At 32.5% G+C, this 19452-nt stretch overlaps 1 protein-coding gene across 1 annotated transcript; it reads left to right on the top strand.

The window, feature by feature from the left end:
- The first annotated feature begins 9137 nt into the window (after positions 1-9137).
- On the top strand, positions 9138-18325 carry LOC110411591 (CASP-like protein XL3). The gene is made up of 3 exons (XM_021421819.2): positions 9138-9498; positions 9625-9763; positions 17813-18325. The coding sequence occupies exons 1-3, from the start codon at positions 9344-9346 to the stop codon at positions 18062-18064; spliced, it is 546 nt and encodes a 181-aa protein (XP_021277494.1). The 5' UTR covers positions 9138-9343; the 3' UTR covers positions 18065-18325.
- The last annotated feature ends 1127 nt before the right edge of the window (positions 18326-19452 follow it).

Below are 19452 nucleotides of genomic sequence, written 5' to 3'. Positions count from 1 at the left end.
AAATTAAAACACAAAGTTTTATATGAGAAAATAATAATCTCATGATGTTATGTGAGAAAATGTCATACCACAAAGAGTTTATGTGGAGTTTCCCTTTCATTAAATTATGAAAGAACAAAATGCTTGGGTGAGTCTTTAGTTTCACAAAAGACTAAACCTAACATACATTCTTCATAATCTATACAATTGCTCATCATAGACAGGGTATCTCTTATGGACATAAAATAGGCCACCTGATTTGTATATATTCTATTCCTAATTTGCAATTTACATTTCACTCATCACTCCCCCACATACAAAAATTAGAGATAAGAAAAAAAACAAAGCCTCAAATCACCAAAATCAAAAGGAGCAAACCATTCAAAAAACCAACCCCCATTTGTAACAAACAATGAGGTCATCATCAGTTCTCATTGCAGCGAAAGATATAAAGTTTTTACTTTTAAAGTAAAAATGGAAATAGAACAAAAAATCTTTTTTGTGGGGAATGTTAGTTCCTCTGAAATGCAATTATGCTCCATGGTTGCTTGTTTTTTTTTCAATAGTATTGTTAAAATTCTTTTTAGTCGCGCCTTTTTTTAAATATTTTTAATAACAATTTTATTAATTTAGTTGCACTATATAATTGTTTAAGAACATTTTGAATAAAATGCAATGATAGAGGTTGCAATACAATAACAATTATTACACCTACTTCATTACTTTTGTTAAGATAATTATAAAAATTATTTAGTTTGAGTTATAATATAATATTATTACCCTGTTAGACTATAATATCTAGTTAGAGGGTTTTTTTTTGGTGAAAATACTTAAGAAGTCCCTATACTAGGGTATTTTCTTCAATTTAGTTCTTTAACTCAAAATCACAACATTTTAGTCCCTTGATATTGAGAATTACTTTAACTTAGTCCCTTAAAATATTTTCCGTTTAAGTATGACATCAGCACTGACGTAGCACTAGATGTTGACGTGGTAGTGCCATGTCACTCTGACACGTTGACGTGGCATTGGCACACCATATTTTAGGTTTGAGATGCTACGTGGCACACAAAAAGGCTACCATGTGGCAAATCAAGATGTTGACATGTGGCACTCTTATTCTTCAAAAAGAAAATGTGCTCTTATTGAGGTTTGAACCAAGACCTCTAACAAGTATGCCACAGCCTTCACCACCACACCTAAGACTTTACTAATAACTATAATTTGTTTGTTCTTTATTTCTTCTTTTCTTCTCTCTTATTTTTTATTTCTTTCCTGAAAATTATGTTGTTTTGGAGCCTTTTTTTGTTTTTGGGGAAAAAGGCTTTAAAGGGCTTTTATAGCTAGGGTTTTTGAAAGTGTAAAAATACTTCAAAACAATGTAGTTTTGAAGAAAGAAGGAAAAAAAACTAAAATGGAAAAAGAAAGAAGAAAAGAAGAAATAAAACACAAGCAAGTTATAATTATCAATAAGGTTTTGGGTGTGGTGGTAAAAGTTTTGACATATTTGCTAAAAGTTTTGAGTTCAAACCTCAACAAAAGCACATCTTGTTTTGAAGAATAAGAGTGCCACGTGTCAACATCTTGATGTGCCAAATGGTAGCCTTTTAATGTGCCACTTGGCATCCTGAACCAAAGTATATGTGGCAGTGCAACATCATCATGTCAAAATGACATGGCACTACCACGTCAGCGCTTGAACTTAAAGTGTTGCCACATCACTTTTTGTGATGATGTGGTAGTGCCACGTCATCCTAACATGCTGATGTGGCACTACCACGTTAGCATATGGTGTTACATTAACATTGCGTCAGCGCTGATGTTAGCACCATAACAATTATTTTAAACGAAAAATGTTAGAGAGACTAAATTAAAACAATTCTCAAAATTAAAGGACTAAAATGTTGCAATTTTGAGTAGAGAGATTAAATTGAAGAAAATACCATAGTACAAGCATTTCTTAAGTATTTTGACCTTTTTTTTAAAAAAAAAAATTTGTGCTTATTAGTGACAAACCCTTACAAAAATAGAGGAAAGGTTAGCAAACAAGACCATTGCTTGTACAATAGAACTACAGGACCCTTTTCGCACACATTTATCAATACCCCAAAAAATCCAAAAGACAACATTTTGGGTTCTGCACAACCTCTCTCTACAGATTGTTGGAAATTAGACAAACCAAGACAGACATGTACAATATACATACATACATATATAGACTTAGCCATGCATTCAACTATTCTAAATATAGTCTTACTAACACCTTAGTTTTTGAATATTTAGTTTATATATCAACTCCCACACCAGGGCTCAATAACCGATTCATCGCCATTGCATCGTTATTGATCCACAATAGATTATGGATCCTTTGAATGCCTCCCTTCACTAATGTGTGAGCAACATTATTTGATGACCATGGAATGTACTTGATCTGCCAACTTTGAACCATTTCCATAAACTTAAAGTTTTTTGTGACATGCCTTCTCATTCGTTAGGGCACTTCAAATGGATTTTGAACCCATTTAACCATATTATAATAATCACTTTCAAAGAAAAGTGAGTGAAAGGAGCACCAAGCTGAGGTTGTATATAGAATTGCCTCTTTAATTGTAAATAACTCGGCCATATTGGAATTTGAGAGGCCTATAGCCTAGAGAAAAGAGCTAAGGTATCCCCATTCGTGTCCCTTATAATGCCAAACTCACCAAGATTACCTCTAAAAGCTCTATCAATGTTAAACTTGAGGCACTCCTTTTACAGTTTCATCTAATCCTCAATCTTCTTGGTTTTCTTTCATAGCTTAGGATTAGCTCTTTCATTTGAGAATATAGTGAAATCCCTAATTGCTAAATTAAGTTCAGGCCATTTCACATTCAACCATCATGTAACTCTTACTTTAATAATCTCTAAAATTTGTGATGCTACCAATATCTTTAAGGATGACTCCACTAATGACAGTAAGGAACCATATATTCACAATGATGGCTTTGTTACAAATGTTATGGAAAAGAAAATGCACATTGATAAAAAAAATGATAAGTGATGTACTGTGCATCCGTAACTTGAGAAGACATATGTACAACTTAAGAGATGGGCTTGATGAAAATGAACTACAGAGAGAGTTCTTTATTTCCCCCCACTTACCGAGTTAAGGCAATTTAGTGCAAACTGACTTAGTTTTCATGATGGGATCCTACATTTGATTATTTCTTGGAACCTACGGCCAAATGGTAAGAAGTATTCGCGTGTGAGGGGTGAGGATCTATTCTTCTTGCATCACATCAAGCACAATGTTCAAATCAATCTAGCAGATTTATTTTTTGAGATATGATGTAAGTAATAGTTGAGGAGAGCATTCCATTAGTGCATGGGATGGTGATCAATTGCATCATTGATGGCCATGGTATTGGCACTAAAGTTGATCTTCCAACTCAACACAAGTTATAGACTACAATTGGAGAGCGTGCAATCAATAAGTTTGGGTATCGACTGATTAATGGGTAGTTGTTTTTGACGAACGTCATACCTCCATAAAGCCTAGGAAAAGTAAGAACTGAAGAGATAGATGAGAGCAGCGACAATGATGATGAGACATTCATTAGTGCATCACCTACTTTGATATTGGGTTTGCAATGATTATTAGTAGTATGGATGAGCTTAGAAGACATCGAAAGGGATGTTGCTTCGCTTATTGAGCTTCGCAACTTCGACTGATTCACTACAGCTGCTCCTCCGACACGAGTAGCTTCATCAATCGTTCTTCCTGCCATGCTGAACTCACCAACTGTTGAGGCACCGAGCACAACACTACGATTAATCCAGCTGATTTGGCATACCTTCCCACTGACCTCATTAACCCTATTATTGATCTATCTCCATGACTTATTGGGGCTTTTTTTTTACTTATGCCTTCAAGATTTTTAAAAACATTGGATGTTTTTTGTGGTTGGATGGTTTCTTAAATTGGCAAACATAAATCATCGTGCTTTTATGTTCATTTCTTGATGGCTTATATATGTTGCTTATAATTGTTTACATATCTTTATAGCCACACATGATGGATGTACATGTTCACCAACTTTTTTGTTAATGAATGATGATTATGACTTTACTAGTGCTGAAATGACTTGTTCAAGTTTGTTCTTGCATTATTGTTACAAAATGCATCCATTGCTTATCTTATGCTTATTTAATAGCTTGACTATTTGAGCTTTATATTGATACTTTACGTTTTTACCCCCTAACATGATTAATTTTATTTTTTGATATAACAAAAAGGGAAGAAGTATGTTGAGCAAAATACAACTCACATACACACACACACAAATTTTCAAGCTTAGCATCAAGTGAGAGTGAGTTTTATAATTTTTCGATCGTGCTTCAATTCAAAAACTTAGGGGGAGCTTTTCAAATAAAATTTTTGCTCATTATGTTTTGTCATATTAAAATAGGAGAGATTGTTAGCTTTATAATTGATCCTTGTTTTAATATGACAAAAATAAATGACCAAAATATGAATATTCAAGTGCATTAAGAGTTTATAAAAACCCTTACGTATTTTGGTTGTAAAATACGCTAAGTACTTTAAGCTAGAATACCTTGAAAGGGGCTTTGTTATGGAAATTGGCCAAGAAACAACAAAAATAAAACTCAGAGAAATCAAGCAAACAGAAAAATGTAAGAATTTACGTGGTTTAGCCTCTTGCTTACGACCACGGAGTGAAATTGTTCTTCTATTATTGAGAAATTAAAGTACAATAAATTGACTTCTATGGCTCCCCAAACCAACCCAAGATCCCTTGCATACTCTTTCTCAATAACCTCCCAAGAACACTCACCCAAATCTCTCTAGCTCCGCCTAAAGAAAAAGACAGAGTTACAAAGTGTCCATTCTCTAGAGCTATCAAAGCACCATTTGTAATTCTAAAGCCTAGAGATCCACTTTTATAATATAAAAGTCCAAACTAGAATGTGATTAGGACTTTATGTGGAATAAGAAGTTTACAACCATACAACTACTCAATGTTGTACACAAACAAAAATTCTAATCAAATAAGATCTAGAATTTTAGTCAACCTAAAACTAAACAAATCTCCACCTTTGACTTGAATTCAAACTCCTTAAATTTCTTCCACTAGTCACACCAAATTGCAACTTCCTAACTCCACCTACTTTTCAACACTTTGAACGACTCTCTAAGCATAAGACTTTCCAAATCATTGGCCTTTATAATTACCACGACTACACATACCAAATCAAGCATGGTCCAACACTCGATTCCACAAAATAGCCAATGCACCTATGTAGCTGTCAAGTCAATGTCACTAATTGACTTCGAAAAAGGACCTCAATGACCCTTCCAATTCACTATTGGTAAGATATTTCGTCCTTTTACCATCGTTTGCACCATGGGAACCTTTCATCACTTCTTCTACAAATGAAATCTCACTTTGATAGCTACCATCTCCTGTGCACTATTTTCAACCTTTTGAGGCCTCACATTCTTGACTATATAAGCCATTATACAAATTCCCCCTCATAGTATCATGTCATCTTGTGGGACTTTTACCACTCCATGACAAGCAGAATATCCATACCCTTTAGAGTTTAATAGGCTCAATGATATTAGATTCTTACACATTTCTGGGACATAGGCCACACCACCCAAAGAGCACACAACCCCATCCAACATTTTAATTTTTACTACTCTAAGACCCATAACTTTTATTATTGACTTATTACCTAAAGTCAAATTCCCAATCACCCTTTTTTGAAGTAAATAAAAACAATCTTTTTGATAACACATGTGAGTGGCAGAAGCAGAATCTAAATATCGATCAGAATTTGCATCCATATTTTCTAAGATTGTAAGGACATCACAATCATCACCTTCAGGAATGAAAGCACGCACACCTTTGTTCTCGTTACTTTCATCCCCTTTTGTAAGACAATCCCTTTTAATATGTCCATACCCTTTGCATTGAAAACACTGAATATTGTTGGATCTAGACTTGTCACCCTTAGATCCCTTATCGGTTGACTTCCTCTTACGAACCTCAATTACTAATGCTAAGCCACTTGGATCTCTATCCCTTTTTTTATTTTTCTTTCGGGCTTCATGAGACATTAACGTTGTTTGTGCTTGTTCTAACGTTATTGTATCCATCCCACATATCAGAGATTTCACAAATACTTTGTTGGAGTCTGCAAGCAAAGTTAGGAACAACAGTGCCTTTTCTTCTTCCTCCACTTTCACATCAACCTTCTTCAACTGATCAATGATGTCGTCAAATTCATTCATAGGTTTTATGAGGTCTCCATTCTCTTCCATTTTTAAGCGATACAACTTTTGCCTAAGTTGCAACTTGTTAGAAAGACTTTTCGTCAAGTAAATCTTCTCTAACTTGGCCCAAAACCTTGGAGTAGAATCTCCATCAATAACATGGTTAAACACGTTATCCCTAATGCAAAGTCGAATAGTGCTCACACACTTTTGCTCTAACTCTACCCATTCGGCATCATTCATGTCATCTGGTTGCCTTACCTCATTTTCTAGCAAAAGGCACATTAAACCTTGCTGCACAAGGAGATCTTTCATCCTTCTCTGCCACTGCATGAAACTAGTCTTTCCATCAAACTTCTCAATTGAAAATTTTGTAAAACTAGTAACTTTTGACATCCTTGTTGAATCTTGAATTTACCGAACCCGAAGCTCTAATACTAGTTTGTTATGAAAATTACCCAAGAAACAACAAAGATAAAACTTAAAAAAATCAAGCAAACAGAAAAACACAAAAATTTACGTGGTTTGGCCTTTTGCCTATATCCATGGAGTGAAATTATTCTTCTATTATTGTGAAATCAAAGTACAATAAATTGACCTTTATGGCTCCTTAAACCAATCTAAGATCCCTTGCACGCTCTTTCTCAATAACCTCCTAAGAGCACTCACCCAACCCACTCTAGCTCCACCTAGAGCAAAAGATAGAGTTACAAGGTGTCCCTTCTCTAGAGCTCTCAAAGCACTACTTGCAATTCTAAAGCATAGAAATCCACTTTTATAATATAGTAGTCTAGAGTAGAATGTGATTAGGACTCTATGTGGAATAAGAAGTTTAAAATCATACAACTACTCAATGTTGTACACAAACAAGAATCTTAATCAAATAAGATGTAGAATTTTAGTCAACCTAAAACTCTACAGGTTTAAACTAACTTGCAGTAACAAGACCTCGCATGAGGGTATCGTAACTTTAAGCTTTGAATGCCTCAAGAAATAACCTAAGGAAGAAGGTGTCTAGAGACACCTTTAGTATGTATTAAGAGTCCATGCATTTAAAGATCAAATTCCAAAGGACAAGTATTAAAGTGTCGAGATTAGGACATCATGTATTGAGACATCACCTCAGAATAGTAGAATTCTAAAGAGCAAATGCTAGTGTATTGAGACAAAAGTTCAAAGTATCGAGACCTTGCTTTCAACCTTCAAATTCAAAAGAGGAAGTTCGAATGTATCGAAACTCAAGCTTTCATATATCGAGACTTCACCTTTAGACATCAAATTCCAAAGAGGAAGTGTCCAGGTATCAAGATACCATTGACACAGTATCGAGAGCTTATCTTTAAAGCTTAAAAATTTTAAAGGTCAAGTGCACAAGTATCGAGACCACATCTCTAGTTATAATTTTTTAGAGAGCAAACTATTATATATCAAGACTAGGGCACAGAAGTATTGAGATACAGCTCCGTCAAGGAAGAAAAAGTATCGAGACACTAGTTGATTTTGGAAGTAAAAGTATCGAAACTCAAATCGCAGGACTTCATATCAGATAAGCCACAAAAGGACAAACTTAACAGCTAAAATTTTTAATTAAAAGGGTCAAACGGATAGAACAAGGTTCTCGCATATAAAAGGAAGGTTGCAACTCATTTTTCATGTGAGAAAACACCAAGAGAAAACACTCCAAGCAAGAATGAAGCTTCCAAGAGAAAATCCTTTCTTCATCACTCTTCAATCAAGTATTGCTTACTTACATAATGCCGGTATTCATCCAAAGTATCTCAGCATTCACGTGGGATTTAGGATCTTACTTGGCTTGTTATGAGTTGCCTAGGTAAGGTCTTTTGTTCTATTTTCTTTAAAAACCTAGAATAATAGCTTCGTTTTGTCCAATTACTTCAAAATAATCACAACATGAGGTATCCACATACAAAGATCTTTACATTGCCTGGGATTCTTGATCTAATTACCACTTTCACATTTACGGTACGTACGAGAAGGTTTAAAGGGAGAGGAAAGGATTCAAACTTAGACCTCAACTCTCTCTTAAAAGGGAGATAACAAATTAATAACAATTTTATAGGCTAATAAGGTATGTAAATATAAGATATTATTGTTATTTGCATCTACTCCCAACAAAATTTTTGCGTGTGGCAATTCTACATGTATTCTCTATTGTATACAGAACTACATGGCTATAAAGTCAACGTCAGTTGGGACAAACAATGTGTATGAATAAGCACCTGTCACCCAATTACCTTAAACTAGTAATAGCTGCTTTTGTCATTTGGCATCAGGAATTGAGTTTCAGTTTATAGAAGCTGTGTCCCCACAGGAAAGCTACAAATTAGGGCAACGTCGCTGGACTTGGCACTACTTGTTAAATACTATACAGATAAGAAAGAAACGTGCTCTAAATTCCGGAAGCGTAATGGCAACGACTATATTTATTGATGTAGTTGTATCCCCCAACAAACCTCAGAGACGATTTAATAAAGCACCTAAACTGGGATAATTTATATATTATTTTCAAAATATTTATTACTTTTAGTATGATTTTAATTTTATTTGCAAGACTTATAATATTTAAAACTATTTTTGTCAAACTACGAGCTGACTTATTGACCGGAAATTCGGAGCAAGTCATTCCGTTGATCTTAATTGCATTTCATGTTGAGTGGGGTTTTCATCATTTGGTTTCCTGAAATAATAACGTGTAGCGTCCATTTAACTCAGTCACATGTAGAGACAACAAGCTGTAAATTGAACAATTGGTGACCAAATCGTTAGGCAGCACGTTCATCGGGAATTAAGTTTTCCTTGGTATAAAACAAATAATACAAATTGCTATGAATGTAGTCATATTCATTACTGTGGTTGGTACGTCAATTATACCATTTAACTGGATATCAAATCTCATGAAAGGAAAGCAAGAATCCTCGAATAGGATCTCTCTTTCTTTCTAGCACTTATTTATACCACCGTGGACATTTCTACACCAGAAACTTTTCCTTTCTCCCAGTAGTCCCTGTTGCACTATTATAAAGAGGCAGAAATTAGACTGTTTGATTCAGTCTGGCGGCCATGGAATTCAGCATCCAGAAAGCCGAAGCCTTCCTTAGGCTTTGTGCCATATTGCTCTTGGTTTTGACAGCTTGTCTAGTTGGCTTTGACTCTCAAACGAAGGTCATCTTCTATGTTGAAAAGAAAGCTTCCTTCAAGGATTTGCGTGCTCTCATGTAAGATTACTTATCCATCTATTTATGTTTGTATTAGTTGGGCGTACATGCCAATACCTGCCACAAGGAAAATTATTCATTTGGATCAAATATATGCAATTGATCAACTTTTGATTCTTTTGACAGAGGGTTGGTGTATATCACTTCTTTGGCTGCTGCTTATAACCTAGTCCAACTAAGCTGTTACTCTTTCTCAACTCGGTGCAAAGGAAGCTCACTCCAATCTTACAAATATCTTGCTTGGCTTCGATACGTTCTGGATCAGGTATCTAATTACCCATATATACTATGATTTCAAGTCTCTGCTTACCGTTTACTCCCTGTTTCAAATTTGTTGCTCATCTTAATATTTTAGGATATTTCAAAGTAATGATTTTTAAGTTTCTGCCTATCTTTTACCCATATATGCACTAGCTTACCAAATGCTCAGGTGAAGATTTTTTTCTTTTCTTTTGATAAAAGTTATTAATCATATATTAAAGTTCTTGATCAATCATAAGTATTACCATTCTGTTAAATTCCATTAATGATACTTTAAAATACAGCCAATTGTGTTTCTTTCGACACAAAGTATACAGCAGTGACCAATGGGTACACCTACAAAGCAGTTTAATTAGCATAAAAACGACTAAAATTATTGTGCTTTTTCTTTGGTCGAAAACTCCCACCTATTTTTGTTAAAAGAAAAACACTTAATTCCACTATTATTTTGCTTTTCAGTCGCTTTGAGTTTTGAACGTCAAAGTTTCTTTCATTTCCAGTAGGAATGAATACAGCAAAAGAGACCCCGTTAACAATTGATTTTTCTTCTAGGGAAAACCTCCCGGTGCCAAACACAAAGTAAACGGTGTCAAGGCCAGTCCGACCTTCCCTGCACACTTGAAGTGATATCTGCAAAAAATACCAAAACCAAAATTTCTTCTCCACACAGCCATGAAAAGCAACCAAAAATATACACAAACACTTTTCAATCCCATCCCTTCTTTTGCATAGCCTCAACTGTAACCCTAGGCAGCTAACTTATGGCCAAAAGAATAAAAGAAAAAACTTATTATTATTTACTTGGTTATTGTTTGTTTGGCCCCTTAACTAAAACATGTTTTAGCTAGAGACATGATCCTAACAAAACTAACCATAGGATAAAAAGTTCATGTCCGAAAATATCGTCTCAGCGAATCTGGCAATTAATCAAGTTAAAGAAAATGCTATAACTGCTGGGCTTTGCTTTAGGCGTACTCTGAGAAAGCGCTTTTGAGGTCCCACCGATTAAATTTTTGGTCTCCTTATGTCGGACGTAAGCTCACTCCTTGATTCCAAGTGATGGATATATAGTCGGGTATCCTATATAACTACCTTAAAGAGTATGTGTAATACACCAGCATGGGCCAATTTTACAGTTGGACAAGTGTTCACCTTTACTGTTCCTCACCTTCGAACATTATCACATGCATAAGATTGATCCCTCTTTTTAAAGGTTCTGCTAATGAATGTTATAGGGGATCTCGTTACGTGAGATAAGTTTTTGTGTAGGAATAATAAGCTTATTGTGTAGCATGCGTTTAATATATTAAATTTTAAATAAATATCTAATTTGAAAACTATTAGTAGTTGATAAAGAAATCTTTCTTACATTTACATGTATTGAGTATCTCAAATTTAACAAGTCGGTCAAGATTTATTGTATCTTTGTTTGTGAAGACTTGCACCCAACATGAAAGTCACCTGAGCAAGCGATAAAAACTGCTATCATAGCATGTATCATCTCCATGTGATATCTTGTATTGCATTGGTGTGATCTTGATGTTATGAAATGATTTTTTTATTGTGATTGTAATGTGTGATCTTGGTAATGATAGATTTGTTTTTTCATTTGATAAGGAGGAGGATTCTAATCTTATCCTTTTAGTAAGCAGATCATGAACAATTACTAAATTAAATAATAGCATGCAAGGATATTAAAAATTTCAGTGAGTGAGACTATGATATCACGCTTCACATTTGATATAAGTGATTTTTAAGATTCATTTGAGATTCAAAGTCAATCGTGATTAATAACTTTCAGTTGAACGATTTGAATCATATGTGGTATAGGGTAAAAACCATTTGCTGAACCACTAATACCTAACCTAGTGGATGATAAACTAAACATGGAGTAGACTTGGAGCATTTATTTGTTCAGGTATGAACCGTCCGCTGTCAATAGAAGTATAGCTAGTGTTGGTGGTTGAATGTTTTAGAGCTAGTGCTAGTTGTTGCTACCTGCTAGCCAGTCATTTAACCTCCGTCGTCCTTGCCGATGAAAATGAATTGATAGCCTCCACGTTTCAAATACCGTAGGGTTATTTTGTTAGATCAAACAAGCCTGGACACCCTCATATTACCACGGCAGCTCATTAATGGAAAAAAAAATTAATTATATTATTTCAAGCTTAAAATTAAAATATTGGTAAAGTTAAAAGATAAACAATGAATATTAGTGATTTTACCATCTGCAGTAGAACAAATGATTTAGATTCTTATTTAGTTTTTGAGAATTGAATATCGAAGTTATTTAACAATTATAATGTGCAGACTTCAATTTATTTATTTATATTATTCGGTTCAATAGTAGCTTTTAGATACAAACAAAATAAGTAACATCATTTTAGGTAAAACTTGCTTTTTTAACTTTTTAGGTAAAACTTTTCTAAACTGCTCAAAAATTTTTTTGACAACTTTTCAATTCTACACTGATATGAAAATTGCTTAAGAAATAGCAAAGATAAAACTTAAAGAAATTAAATAAATAGAAAAATATAAAAATTTATATAATTAGGTTTCTTTTGCACGTTCACATAGTGAAACTATTCTTTTACTATATATTAAAAAATTAAAGTACAATAAAATCTATTTATATAATTTTTCAAACCAACCCAAAGACCTCTTTTCCACCCTCTTTCAATAGTCACACAAGAACACTCACCCTAGCCTCACAAGAACATTCACCCACACCTACTCTAGCTCCATATAGAGCAAAAGACATGGATACAAGATGTTTCCTAAAGTTTTCAAAAGCACTACTAGAGATTCATTTTTTTAATATAAAAATTCATAGTGGAATAAGATTAGGATTCAATGTGGGAGAAGAAGTTTAAAATTATATAATTACTCAATGTTGTATACGAACAATAATTCTAGTTAAATAAAATTTAGATTTCAAGTTAATCTAAAACTCAACAAGTATCCACCTTTGACTTGAATTAAAACTCCTTAAATTTCTTCCATCAGTTGCACCCAATTGTAACTCTCAAACCCCATCTACTTTTCAACACCATCAACAACTCTCCAAGAACAAGATGTTCTAAATCTTTCGCCTTCAAAATTTCCTCGACTATACGTAACAAATCAAACATGATCCAACAATGATTTCACAAACGATAATGCACATGTATAGCCATCAAGCCAATAACACTAGTTGACTTCAGAGAGGAACCTTGACAACCCCTCTAATTCACCAACATTGACAAGATTTTTCATCTTTTTAAAATCGTCTACATCATAAGAACCTTTCATCACCTTTTTAATTAATCAAATCTCACTTTGGTAATTATCATCTCCTATGCACTATTTCCATCTCTTCGAGGCCTCACCTTTAAGATGATACAAATCATTATGCAAATTCTCCCTCATAAAGACCATGTTGCCTTATGTGACTTTTACCATAAGAAGAAAATCCGTACTCTTTGGAGTCTAATACGCTTAATGATATTACATTCTTACACATCTTTAAGACATAAGCCACACCACTCAAAGAATGCACAACCTCATCAAATATTTTGATTTTCACAACTTCAAGACTCATGATACTTACCCAAAATCGAAATCTCAACCATCTTTTCTTGCAATAAATCAAAATAATCCTTTTGGAGCGTACATGAGTGAGACAAACAGAATGTAAATACTAATTATTATAATTATTAAATTGAGATATATGCCAAATATTCAAATTTATTTTTGAGTATCGAGTATGAGCATCATATTGTAATACAATAAGAAAAATTTTAATATAATTATAAATAACATGTATACATGTAAAATAAATAAAAAATTTTAAAATATTATATTTATTAATAGAATTGAGTATTATATGATATAAATTGAAAAGATGATGGTTTTTTAATTTGAATTCTCAACATGTATCTTAAATGTGTGTGTGTGTGTATGTGTGTGTGTGTATATATATATATATACACATACATACGCACACACAAGATATACATTTTTCATGTTAATTTATTAATTAACAATAAAAACACATAACATGTTGAAGTAAAAAGAAACCCAATTTGTTTAGTATTTTTTTTGTCTAAATTCAAAATGTTGAAAATCAAAAGCAATAGAAAAATAATTTTTCATGTTTTAGCCCAATAGAAAATCAATAAAAAAAATGGATTTTTAGTAATTGGGTAGCATAAAGCTTATAAAAGGTATATCATACCATATCATACAATATGCATACATATTGTGTATTGTACAAAAATAGATATCAATTTGTATAATTTTTTTTTAGTGTCATAACGTATAGTACTATATGTTTCATATATTGACCGCCATTAATAACTATGCCAACTATTACTAGAATTTGCATCCATATTTTCTTAGATTGCAAGTATAGCACAATTACCATCATTGGCAACGAAAACACATTTACTTTTATGCTCGTTGCTCTGATCCTTTTTGTATGGTAATCACTCTTGATATGGCTATACTTTTACACTGAAAGCTCTAAACATTGCTGGATTAAGACTTTCCACCCATAGATCCCCTGTTGGTTTGACTTGTTTTTTGAACCTTAGCTGCCAATGCCAAGTCAGCTAAATCTCTACCCCTTTCTTACTAACCTTTTGAGCTTCATGGGGCATGAACACTGCTTGTACTTACTTTAATGTTATCGCACATTTTTTGCAAATAAGAGATTTCACAAATACCTCATAAGAGTCCGAAATTGATGTGAGTGTAATTGTTAAATTGACATACATATCGTTTATTGAAATCTTGTTTTTAAGTATTGAGTGTCTAGTATCGTATTGTATTATAAAATACAATAAAAAAATTTAAAATTAATTATAAATAACATATATAATCTCACTAATAATTATAACAAAAAATATTTCAATGATCGTCATTTTATGAATACATATCTATTAGGATAGGTTTTGAATATCTTACACAATTGATGAATATTGATATTTTTATAATGTTATGGTAAAAAAGTAATGAGATGAAAATTTTTTAAAATTAGAGTTTACTTTCATTATAAATACGTGGTTAAATACTTTGGAAAAATATCATTATTGATTTTGTCTATTTTCAATTTTATTCCTAATTTTGATCCCAAATTAGTGAAAACAAAATGACACTATTGTTTTGTAGTAAACTCCTATTTATTATCTTAGATAACTCCATTACAGATGGTGAAAAATATTTTCCAAACAGAAAATATTTTTGACAATTTATCCAAGCAATAGAGATCATTAAATTTTTTTACAAAATATTTTACATAAAATTTTTTTTGAACGTATTATTTTTCAATTACCAAATTGACCCTCAATATGCAAATATCTTCCTCTATAAATCATATTCTTTGCATTGAATATGGGAATTCCTTCCTTCTTAAGCCGTATTCCTCCCAAAACAAGGAAATCCTTCTTCTATAAGTCAAACTCATCTGTAAGCAATTAAGAGTGACTCAAATTAAACCTAAAGGGCTCATAGTAACAAGGTATATAAGGATCCAAGAGAGGCACCCTGTTAAATACACTACTCATACCTAAGTCACTCTTGCATAAGAATTTAGGAAAAAGTTGGAGTACTAAACAAAACTTAGACCAATACTACCCCTCATGTACTAAACAAAACGGATCTAAACGAGTGACCTTACAGCTGAAGGGACAGTGGACGCTTAAATATTTGAGTGGAGCAACAAAAGGGTAAGGGGGACACGTGGCTTTTAAGGGTCATGTGCTCCCCTTTATCATGGAAAAAAGGAAAAATATACAATAATATGGTAACAGGCCTTTTTCTCAATTCTATAGGTCAAGGGCTGGGTTTCACACAAGTCCGCTAGTCCGGCTCACTTCATGTTGAGTTTGGGCATAACTCTTTTAGCCGAAGTCTCGCCGGCAAAAAATATTAATTATTTTCTTCTTAGTGATAATAAATATATATATATATATATTTGTAAATTTAAATCTATGGAGGGTTTGGACTAACTCTCCAATGGTTGACCAGATGAAGGCCTATCCGGATGAAGAATTCTAAATAGCGTTAATTGACTTTCATTAAGAAGTATTTTTTAATTCTAATAATATTGAATAATTTATAAATTAATAATAAATTTTTTAATTATATATAATTGAAATGTTAATCTTTTATATACAATTTTCTTTTAAGTATAATATTATTGTATTTATACACAATTAATCTTATACTTTAGAAACATTTATATTTTATATATAATTGTTATTTGATAAATAAAAATAAGTATTTGCGCATAATGCGCCTAACAAATAAATACTATTCATAATAATAAAATGGAAATATATTTGCTTTTTTTAAAAAAAGATGGCATAGGTACTGCCAAGGGAATGCCATGGTTTTTTCTTCCTAAATGATGTAACGAGTATTAACCTAATTTAATACAAGTTTCCTTCTTTTGTAAGTACATATAGTATCTTAGTAGTATTTAGTTTACGCAATTTTAGGTAATTGGTTAAACTATACAATTAATCCTTGCATTTTATAAAAAAAATAGATTTAATCTTTATATAATAATTTGTGTAAATTGAGTCTTTTATATATTGTAAATTTATTAATTACAGTCCTAACTGTAACACCATTAAATTTAACTTTTAAGTATGCTGATGTGGTGTTGACTATGTGATGATGTGGTATGGTTATGTTGATTTGGGACAAATGTTGACATGGCACAAGGCTGATATGCCATAATGATGATGTGTCCACATGAATTTAAACAAAAAAAAACAAAAAACACGCTAACCCTAAATTAAATGAGATTTATAAATAAAGAAAGAAAGAAACTTAACAACCTAAGAAGGAGAACCAAGATATGGAGAAACAAAAGAAAATTAACAACCCAAGAAGGAGAACCAAGATATGGAGAAACAAAAGAAAATTAACAACCCAAGAAGGAGAACCAAGATATGGAGAAACAATTGGTTCTAGAATTGAATAGTTGAAGTTTAAGAAAGGTATGATCATGATTCTTAGTCTTGTTTTGAATCTTAATATTCAGTGAACATAATTTTCAAAATGTTTTGAACAAGTTGAGAGACTTTGGTGGACAAAACAGCAAACAAGAAACAAAGAATTTGTAAGATTTTGTTAATATGTTTTTGAGTTTTGAATGTGCAAAGCTGATTGTGCACAATTAGTTCTCTTATAAATCTTCCACTCCTTGTAAGCTTTTTACAAATTGCAAACATATTTCACTTTGGTTTTCTTCTAGGTATTTTTCATTGCTGGATTTTTTTTTTGTTTTACAAACTAAAACTAGCTTTTTGGATTGTTGAAGTAAAATTTTTAATTCCCAGTTTAATATAAAATAGTTTTTTCAATAATAATTTTTTTCTCTTTATTATTTTCAAAATTGTTTCTTTTTTAATTTTATTTTTTCTTCACTTGAGAAAAAAAAAGAGATGGTTTCCATGGGAGAAGATAATTTCATGTGAGGGTGCTTTTGTTAATATGTTTTGATGGGTTGTTCATTTTCTTTCTTTCTTGTTTGTAAATCTCATTTAATTTATGGTTGGAGTGCTTTTATTATTTTTTTTAAATTCATGTGACAAGTCAACATTGTGCCATGTCAACATTTGTGCCATGTCAACATAACTATACCACATCAACACTTAGTCAACACCATCAATTTTACCTTTCCCTTGATTAAACTAATCTAGCAAGTGAGTTTTTTTCTATTGAGATAACGATTATATGTGAAAAATTTCAATTACCATAAAATAAATTTAATATATTTCACATATTCCATCAATTAATGAAAGAAATTAATAAAAAATCAATTAACTAAACAAATCAACATAAAGTTGGACAAATCCACATATGGTGAGATTTAAACTTGACATCCAAAGGTTTGCCCCTTCTTTACCATTGAGATAAAATATCATTGGCTAGTAGAATGAATTACCCTGTTTCATTTTAGATTAATTTGACATGATTTTCATATATTCTTGCGATTAAAGAATTGTAGATTCCCATAGAGGCTGTTCATTCTGATTTCTATTTTTAATTGCTTTATTAGGCAGCAGTGTACGTAGTGTTTGCTGGAAACTTTGCAGCTTTTGAGCATTCACTTTTGGTTGTAACTGGAGAAGAGAACTTTCAATGGATGAAGTGGTGCAATAAATATACCAGATTCTGCTTCCAAATCGGTGGGTCGCTGCTCTGCGGCTTTGTAGCAAGTCTCATAATGGTTTTCATCGCTTCCATCTCCGCATTCAACTTGTTCAGGCTTTTCTCCCCGAAAAAGTTCCTGCTCTTGAAGGCCACATGACGAGTTATTTTCGCTTTGATATTTCCTGATCATGAAAGCCGCCTTGAATTGTATATTGTTGTTTACACTTAAATAAAATAGCGAGCAAATATAAAAGCAAGAAGAAGAAGAAAGAAACACTAGGTTTGCGTTTCTTATTGATCTTTTATCTTTGTCATGTACTTAATGATTATTACCAATGATGTGCATAACAGAAAACTATAAGTTGCAAGTTTTAGTTATATTTTTTCAAACAATAAAGTGTGGGCTTTCACTATTTAATTTATTTTTTTTTGTAACATGGACCAAGTGCATTTTGTTTTCATACAGAGACAATATTATAATTTATAATATGATTTAGTATCATGGGTTAGATTCTAGTCTTAAATGAGTTTAAGAGTTTAGGATTGTGTAGAAAACCATAAATCCTTATGATTGATGGGACTAACTATTCACTATATAAAGGTATGACAAGGTCTCCTCTCCTGTTTATACAAAACATTAAGAATTTCACCCATTGAAAAGTTATGGGAAAATGGCACTACAAAAGAACAGTGTATCATTGACGAAAAATTCTGTCAGTAATAGATACGATTCTGTCTGTATGGTATATTGTTGACAAATATACCAATGGATCTTTCTGTTGGTAGTTGGTCAAAAATACTGTTGTCGGTAATGGTAAATCCATGGGTGATGGATTATTCCGTTAGTAATTTACCAATCGAAATTTCCATTAGTCATTTGGTCAACAAAGACTCAAATTCCTCAATGGCATAGTCGTCAATATTGGTTAAAATCTGTTGGTTAATTCCATTGGTAAAATTACCCATGAATACCATCCTATTAGTGATTGCTAACGAAATCTTTTCGTTGGCAATTTCATTGGCATTTACCGATGGAATGCTAACGGAGCAAGATTTGAAGTTTACAAGTAGTATCCATTGGCAATGGTAAGAATTTCAGTGATATTCCGTCGGCATTTCGTATGAACTTCATCGACGATTCTGTCGGTAACTGATGAATTCTGTCGTTAATGGATGAAATCCATTGATAATGCCCTTTGTAATACTTGCAGAGCATTTTTTTTTTTTTGCAATTTGTATGAAATTTCATCCTATTCGTAACAAAATTATCTCATGATGTTGTTATTGATAAAGTAAACATATAGGAAATGTATATATGCATATAGAAAATAAGAAAATTTATTACAAATTGTTGTAAACAAAAAAATTCCAATGTAAAACATCTTATAATAATCCAAATGTAAACATCTAATATAAATATAAATCTCACTGAAAAATGGTGGGGGTGGGGGTGGGTGCTGCTACTATGGTGGAGGCTGCAAATTCGATTATCGTGATGAGGAAGCCTCGAAGGCATTTGGCTCAAGCTACAATCTCCTCGATCCA

The sequence above is a fragment of the Theobroma umbraticum genome, unplaced genomic scaffold (genome assembly GCF_002168275.2).
Source record: "Theobroma umbraticum cultivar Fairchild unplaced genomic scaffold, ASM216827v3 scaffold_56.0, whole genome shotgun sequence".
NCBI classification, from domain to species: domain Eukaryota; kingdom Viridiplantae; phylum Streptophyta; class Magnoliopsida; order Malvales; family Malvaceae; genus Theobroma; species Theobroma umbraticum.
The sequence above is the reverse complement of the archived record's forward strand: the minus strand, read 5'-3'. Positions and strand labels throughout refer to the sequence as shown.

Bases quoted from the DNA above. Each gene is read 5' to 3' on its own strand.
- LOC110411591 (XM_021421819.2), top strand. From the start codon at position 9,344: ATGGAATTCAGCATCCAGAAAGCCGAAGCCTTCCTTAGGCTTTGTGCC. The intron at 9,499-9,624 runs GTAAGATTACTT...TTCTTTTGACAG, and splicing joins AAGGATTTGCGTGCTCTCAT to AGGGTTGGTGTATATCACTT. The intron at 9,764-17,812 runs GTATCTAATTAC...TTGCTTTATTAG, and splicing joins TTCGATACGTTCTGGATCAG to GCAGCAGTGTACGTAGTGTT.